This window comes from Anopheles aquasalis, chromosome 2 (genome assembly GCF_943734665.1).
Source record: "Anopheles aquasalis chromosome 2, idAnoAquaMG_Q_19, whole genome shotgun sequence".
Lineage (NCBI taxonomy): Eukaryota > Metazoa > Arthropoda > Insecta > Diptera > Culicidae > Anopheles > Anopheles aquasalis.
Genome location: NC_064877.1, coordinates 64,950,647 through 64,958,146, shown reverse-complemented (window position 1 = coordinate 64,958,146; position 7,500 = coordinate 64,950,647). Strand labels below are relative to the sequence as shown.

Genomic DNA, 7,500 nt, shown 5'->3' with positions numbered 1-7,500 from the left:
CGTTTCAAATTCCAACGGCTGCTTGTTGTTGGGTTGTTGAAAAAGTGTCTAGTTGTTTAAAATAATTTTCGCAGTAAATCCAAAATTTCAACACCCCTTCTTGTTATCCACAAGAAATCTACGAGCGGAGATGCTGATAATGCAATAAAAGCTTCGGCTAAGCACCTTTTATTCTATTTCACTTGTTACTCAATATGATGGACTTCAAGAAAGGAATAACTTTTTTCTAACATATTAAGGACTAATACTAAATTTGGTATAAGGAAATAAACCAACAATCGAATTTGATATTGTGATAACAATACTTTAATGGAGCAAAACATTAACCACTTCTGTTTATTTCAAAAATACATTAAATTGAAACAGCTACTCACAATATTCCTTACATCATCGCGTATCGCTCGTCCCGCAACACGCGGCCGGCACGGTGTGCCTGGTCGGTCCGAAACCCATCCTGCGCATGTGCAACCAGTGATAACCTGGAAAATTTCTACCGCCGCGGTTCGTTTGGGGCCTTGCGCGCCATGATGGTATTGGTGTCAGGAAAATCCCTGTTCAAATCGGTGACCACGATAGTACGGGACCATGCATGGCCCGACACTATGTTGAGAGACAACGGGAAGGTCATCCGTACGCCGAGAAGGGACACGCACACTCGCACATCCTGCGGGCACACGGTTAATAGCGGTTGTGTGCTGCCCGTACACGAATTTCCCACGGCAGCATTGGCAGTCAGAGAGTGGAAAGCAAGACCAACGGGATCGGTTCCAGTTTCGGCGACACGGACGCGCTGTGCTACTTATCGTGTGTTGCTGACTAAATAAACCTTCCGCAACAGATCCTACACACGCCAAGGACTGGCCATTGGTGTGTTAACGGGTGATGAATTGTGGTAAAGAAAATGGCAGGGCAGACAATGGCAGACGATTGTCCTTCGCTGTGCCTGACATCAGCTAGCTATAGTGGATGTCGAGCAGCACGGTATTGTGGTTTCGCATCTGGAGCATCCTCTTTTGGTGGGCAGTTGAAGGAAAATTCAATCGAGAAGTCATTTGCAGCCCAGCTAGTGTGCTTTGTGGAGTGTAGGATTCCGAAACCGCAATTTGATTACTGCTCTTGCTTCGGTGAAGGAAAGAAAATCGGCACAGCAGCAGATAACACCATCATCCCAAGGAAAAGATTTCCCTCCCCTTTTAAAGTCTCCTCCACCCGCTCCACTCCGTTAGTGATGAGAGACATGTGTGTTTGTGTCTGTGTAGAGTATTCGAACGTGAGATAGCTATGTGTATCTGTAGTCTAAGCGGAAGAGGGATATCGTCCACGTTGGGACGCAGCAGCAGCACCCTAGTACTGTGTGTCCCTAGTACTACTTCCTCATGGAGCCCTGGTCTGCTGGTGCGCTGGCCAAGGAAAGCCTGTGCCGCACCATCGTGGCCCCTTGGCTCTGTAATCTATGTGTTGCCGTGGCGTTGATGGGCCCATTCTCACCTTCTCATCTCCAACAACTGGCGACGATGACGAATTTTCTCACTCTCGTGCGCTCTCTCACGTCGCGACGATGATGATGAGGGTGGCCGTGGCCGTGTGCGTTTCGACCTCGTGTGTGTCCCCGTATCGAAACCGTTCGCTGCACGAGTTCAGCCTGGCGCTCGAAGCAAGAGGTAGTAGCATCGCGCTGCTCTCGCTAGCTATAGTGTCTTCACGTCGCGGAATGGCAGCAGATCCTGCTGCTACTCCTAGCTGCATTCATCAAACAAACAACACTACATTAGTGATACGTCCAGTTCCCGTGGGTGTCGTAGTTCGTGAAAAGTGTCTCTTCTCGCCAGTCTCGCCGAGTCGCAGTGAAGGACGTGAGGACGACATTACGTGGAAATAATGAGAGGAAAAACCGGATTTCCTAACCTGTGCGGTTGGTGGCGAAAATCATAGTTTATTCATCGAACCCCCTCATTTTTGTGTGAAGAGCGGATGGCGAATTGATCTTGCTCTGACCTCGACGGGGCTAGGGATGGAGGGAGTTTGGTTTCGCAAATTCGCGAGCGACAACCACCACCACCACAATCATCATCATCATCATCATCATCACCATCGCCGTCATTAAAAGTGCTTTTTCGCGCTCTCTTCCAACAATGTCTCACTTTATCTACTAACGAGCGAATCCTCTCCTATCCTCTTTGCTGATTCACACTGACACACACTAATGCACTCGCACGCACACATACACATGGATATGGGCGAAAGGACGACCTCGTATCAACATAGTGACTTGGCCACCCGAACCTTCTTCTATTGCTCCGCATCCAAGCATGGGCATCGAGCTAGAAAGCGATTGCAGGTGCATCCTTTGCGGATCGGTCCGTGAGATCGGAATGACATCTTTTTATGCTACATTACTTATGCTGCACAGTCCCTGGGGGTGTTTATTTACATATAGCGGAGCGGTGAGGAGGCGTCCTTGGCGCTTAGGACCGTCCGTTTCGGTTCTTTACTCTACCGGTGGATCCCTGGATTCTGGCGAGCCGCAAGATCCTATTCGATGGCAGTATGATGTTCTGTGGGACCCACTAGTATATTCTTTATGAGCTTCGGTTGTGTGCCACGTGTAAACTGCGGAACAGAGATCGTGGAACCTTCTCTAACGGGTCCACATTAACATCAAGTGCAAAACAAACCCACCGAGAATTATTACCCGTCGGTCGGCCAGATTTTGCGGTGAAATCGCTTGGATGAGAACAGACCAGCCGTTCAATTGACGCTGGCCAGTGGTGATCGTGCCCATGACGCACGTTCCTGGCGCGCCACCCGTCCGTCCGTTATGGCGGACGATAAAGATTGGCGCAGAGATCGGATTTTGGTTTTTCTCTTTTTCGTTTTTTCTCTCTACTGAACAAGCCAGGGGGCACGGTTAGCAGATTTTCATATTTTTGGTCACGTCCCCCATAAGATCACCCGCCCCGTCACCATCCGCCCGGTGGACGCGGATCAATTCCAGACGAGTTGAGCTCGGTAGGAAATGCAGCGCACGGCCCGGTGCGTCTATTAATAGATCCCTCTTCCATCATCGGCCCCGTCTCTTCCACATTCTCCTCAATTCCCTGTGGAATGTGTCGTCGGCCACGGTCAGTGAGACATTGAGCAGCACAACGACGTCGCGATCGCTAGCGAAATGATCTTCCTCTGGTTCTTTGCTTTGCTCGATGGTTATCCGCACTAATCCGTCCGATTGGACCATCCCAAAAGCCATCCATTCACACCAGTTGTCGCTGTTTCTGGTGCTGCTGCTGCTGCGACATACGACGTCGTGCGTGCGCTTTTACGAAGAGTGATTAAGATCAATTGTGATTGTGAACCCGCTGCGATGCCAGCGTGTCGCTCATCATCATCATCATCATCATCAACGGCACCATTCCACCGTCGTCGTCGTCGTCGTGTACGTCAATCCGTGACGTGCCTGGTGACGTGTGGCCACCCGTTGCTCAAATCGACACGACAATTACCGCGCAGCGATCGCAAGTGTCGCCCATCGACAGTGTCGTCACCGTTCGGCCGGGGGTTTGCATTGTTTTCGCATCGCCCGTGACGCATGTCCGCCCGCTGTCTCCGTCGTCAACTATATTAAGAGGCGCGGATCGCGCGGACAGCAATCAAGACGCCTCCTCGCCCTTTTGTCCCATCTTCCTCCCCGTAATGAAGCGAATCCAACGATTCCGATTCGGCGGCGGCGACACAAACACAGTCGCGCGCTTTCAGCTGCGGCCAGCCCTTTCTACTACTTAGCGGCGGTCCACTCAATCCGCCTAGAACGGCGGCGAGCGTCGAAGTATAAGTTGTATTTTGGGATATACAGCGGTCGGTTTGGCGAGCGTGGCGCGCTTAGGGGTTGGGGTGGCCTGGCGAACGGCGGAATCACCACAACGCGCACAACGAACGTGGCGTGGTGACACGAGCGCGATTAGTATGTCACCGTACAGGGCTACACTAGTCAGCAGCAGCAGTGGCAGCGACAACAGAAAGTGATTGGTAGGGTCAGTTAGTTGACCGATAGCCGTTTGTGAGGACCGCGGCACTTGTCGTCGTCGTGCGTATGCGTGAAGGTGTTGGGAGTGCGGTGTGTAACGCGTGGCACTCTAGACTTGATATCGTCGACTTCGAAGTGGCTGGCCAGTTGGTTCGTTGGTTGACTGTTTTAGGGGGTTCACTTGTGCCACGTCAAGTAGCGAGTGGTGCAGCAGTCATCAAACTCAATCGTCGGCCTCTCTGGCAGCAGTATGGTGGCAACTCGCGATATTCTCCTCACGATCGCGCACGATATTCGGATGCAGCGTAATGAGCGGACGGACGGCGCCAACGCAGCAACGCAGACCGTACGAGAACGAAATCCACGAAACGTAAACAACGTGCTGCTGCTGCTGCTGCTGTTATCCGGACGATGTGTGTAATGGCCACGAACGGCCCAATCTGATCCACCTGTCACACACGCGCGCACACGCTTATCGTGGTCTCGTCACCCAAACACCGCTGTGGCCGTCCCCATCATCATCCATTCATCCTCCAACTCCAGTCAAGCCAACTGAACGTCGTGGCTGGCTAGACAATTGCAATCGACAACCGCACAACGCACGACACCGATTAAAGCCGTTTTGAAGCCGGTACTGCGTTCGGTTTAGTTTGGCTGTTCGGCTGTGGGGGTTTGGGGAGCCAATAGGGGAGGAGGAGCCGACCAACCGACGACGCCGGTCCGACGTTGTGTTGAGTGTTGTGTTTGTTGCTTGGCATGGCAGCGCATGGCGTTGATGGTGTGTGGGAGTGGGGAGAGCTTTATCTATAAACCTTCCGGCTTCGCGGTGTAGGTGGTGGCGGCGGCGTGTTGTGCGCCGGTACCATATGGCTATGGGCCAAGATAGGGCGCGCGTTGTTTGCAATGTGTGGGCCGAGAAATAGAGCCACGCAGTGCAAGCGGAATGCTTGTTTACGGGTGTACTGGGCGTAAGGGGTTTTGTAGAGAGGTGGATGCACTGCATACCAGCATCCTTCTTGGAGGAAGGAATCTTGGAAGGACGAAATGTTTCGCGAAAAACAAACTGGAAGAACGGCTCGCAGATCATTCAATTCTTCGATGATTTTCCTTTTCGATATCGTTGCTAATACATCTCTCCTAATCAGCTATCCGTGCTATCTTTATCCGTACTATGGTTTGGCTTTTTTTTTTGTTGCAGGGCAGCGTGAGCGTGATGTTGAACTTCCTATTTCGTGACCAGCAGAGAGAGAGCGCGTGGACCGCTGGCTTTGTGTGAAGTGTTGATTGCGTTAATCAAGTTTGCAATACACGCGGATGCCGGAGATACCGTCCGGCTGCAGACCGGTGTGACAAACCGGTGGCAGAGTGTGCTGTGTGGTGCATATCGAAGATTGAACGGTGGCTACAAGTGGCACAATTTGTGGTGTGGTGTGAGTGAACAGGAAGAGGCAACCAGCGCTCGAGCGCAGCAGTGGTTGGCGATTGTTGGTTAGCCGGTAGCCAGCTATCAGGAGCTGGAAGCCCGCCGTGTCGATAGATAGTCGTGTCGAAGATTTAAAAATAAAGCAACCGCAAGCGCAAGAAAAAAGGAAGCGAGCGAGCGAACGAGCTCTCCTTGGTATCAGCCACGGACTATCGAGTTACTTGAAGAAAGCAAGCAAGGCGCAGGGTGGTCGTTTCCATGATGCTTCCGGCGAACCTAACGAGCTGGCAATGTTGCTAATGGTGGTGCAATGGAGGCTATAAAGGTCAAAATAAAAAAAAACCCACACACCCACCCGTGGTCCCCGTAGTGTCGGATGTTGCTGGTGCTGCCCAGCGTGCCCAGCGTGCCCAGCGTTTGTTTGTCACAACGGCAAGTGGCGTGTGGCAGCCGGAGGCCTCTGAATGTAGGCAGCGCTCGGCAGGGCTGAGCAGTGTGTCGGTCGGTGTGTGTTTATGTGTGGTGTAGATCCTGGAAGGTTGGATGCGCTGGCTCACTAGGAGGTTCACTAGGAACCGTGCGGTCTGGACGGTGACAGTGAGCGGTAAAGTGTGAAGGTGTCGTGGTTCGATTGTGTGTCCTTCGCGAGCCCCAGTCGCGATTGTGATATCATTCCGCGCGCGCGCTCTCTCTCTCTCTCTCTAGCAAAATGGGCAACTACTGCAGCTCGGGCCAGACCAAGAAGGACAAGGATAATGTGTCGGAAAAGTCGGAAGAGTAAGTAGAATTAGGGGGGAAAGATAAGCATAATGAGACACCGATGGTCTAAAGGCGCCGGTAGTCGGAGATGGATGGGTGGTGTTCGAGTGTGAAGTCACGCAAACAACGCAAAACACCCGCTGGAAACCGTACGCTATGAGGCGATGGCTATCGCAGCCAGACGTATCTCAAACCAACACGCAACAGCGACTTGTTGACACTTTCTCCGTTGGAGGACCTCCGCCAATCGTCGCTAGTTGCTAACGACAGTGGAAACTAAAGTACTTCTCGAACAATCAATGTACTAGTAACCACATTTTATGTTACTGGAATTATAGATTATAGAATCAACGTCCTTTTTGTGGTTACTGTATTGGGAGCTGCTGATACAGCTGCTGCACCGTGTATGAACCCTCCATATCGGCATGTAATTAGGTCAGTTGACTATCGATTTATGTGGTGTGCAGCGCCGACCGCAGACGAGCGCTCGAACGGTTCGAAGCGGAGCATCGGAAGTCTAATTACATGTTCGGATAATGACCGTGCCCGGTACGATTTACGTGATGATACGGGTTAGTGTTGTTCCGATACGGTCAGGTCGGCGCAACATGTGGCGCTTGGAAGCCACAGCATTAAGGCTTTGTATGATGGTGCCTGTTCCTGGGGAACGATCACCTAGCCCGTGAAATTATTGATCCGGAGGAACCGTTTCAATATTTTTACTCAGAATTTATATTAGCTGATCATCAGGGCAAATGTATGGAAAGTACTCGTATTTACTCGAGCTTATCTGACGAATATGAGTTATCAGTGAGCTAGATTGAGCAGAGAATTATCTTAGGGAAATCATACAAAGAGCTTATTGAGCTCAGAATCTGCTCCAGGTCACTTGGTAGTCTAGGGCAGGTCCGCCTGTAAAAACAAAAACAAAAAAATATCCACCGACCATGCGTCTCCATGATGTACTATGGAGGCGCATGGTGCTGTTTTTTTTAAAACAATTTTGTTGCTTAAGGCACGTTTTTACGCTTGATAAGTCTATCTCACAATTATTGCTGCCAATAATGTGAGAGGGGCAATTTATAAATAGCTTACAAATCATGTCCCGTTCTTTGCCATTTTATTGTTTAAGAACATGGCGTTGTAAATCAGTGTATTCGAGATGCAATTGCTTGTAGCTAAAATTTTTGGACATTTCAATTGTTAGCACCTTACACGCAGCTACGCTTCTTCGACATTTCGCGAATTACTGAGCTCAGGAACTCCACATACGCCACAAATTACAATATTTTCCATT

The 7,500-nt window shown here is 50.7% G+C and overlaps 1 protein-coding gene across 2 annotated transcripts in view; it reads left to right on the top strand.

Annotated features, from left to right (window-relative positions):
* The first annotated feature begins 681 nt into the window (after window positions 1-681).
* Window positions 682-7,500, top strand: part of LOC126569096 (uncharacterized) — a 14,657-nt gene continuing 7,838 nt past the window's right edge. The window contains exons 1-2 of one of the 2 annotated variants that reach the window (XM_050225921.1): window positions 682-867; window positions 5,220-6,221. In XM_050225921.1, coding sequence (XP_050081878.1) covers window positions 6,154-6,221 — 68 coding nt within the window. In that variant the 5' untranslated portion in view covers window positions 682-867; window positions 5,220-6,153. Of the gene's footprint in view, window positions 868-1,801; window positions 1,908-5,219; window positions 6,222-7,500 lie in introns of those variants that run through there. The other variant, XM_050225922.1, reaches the window with a different exon arrangement.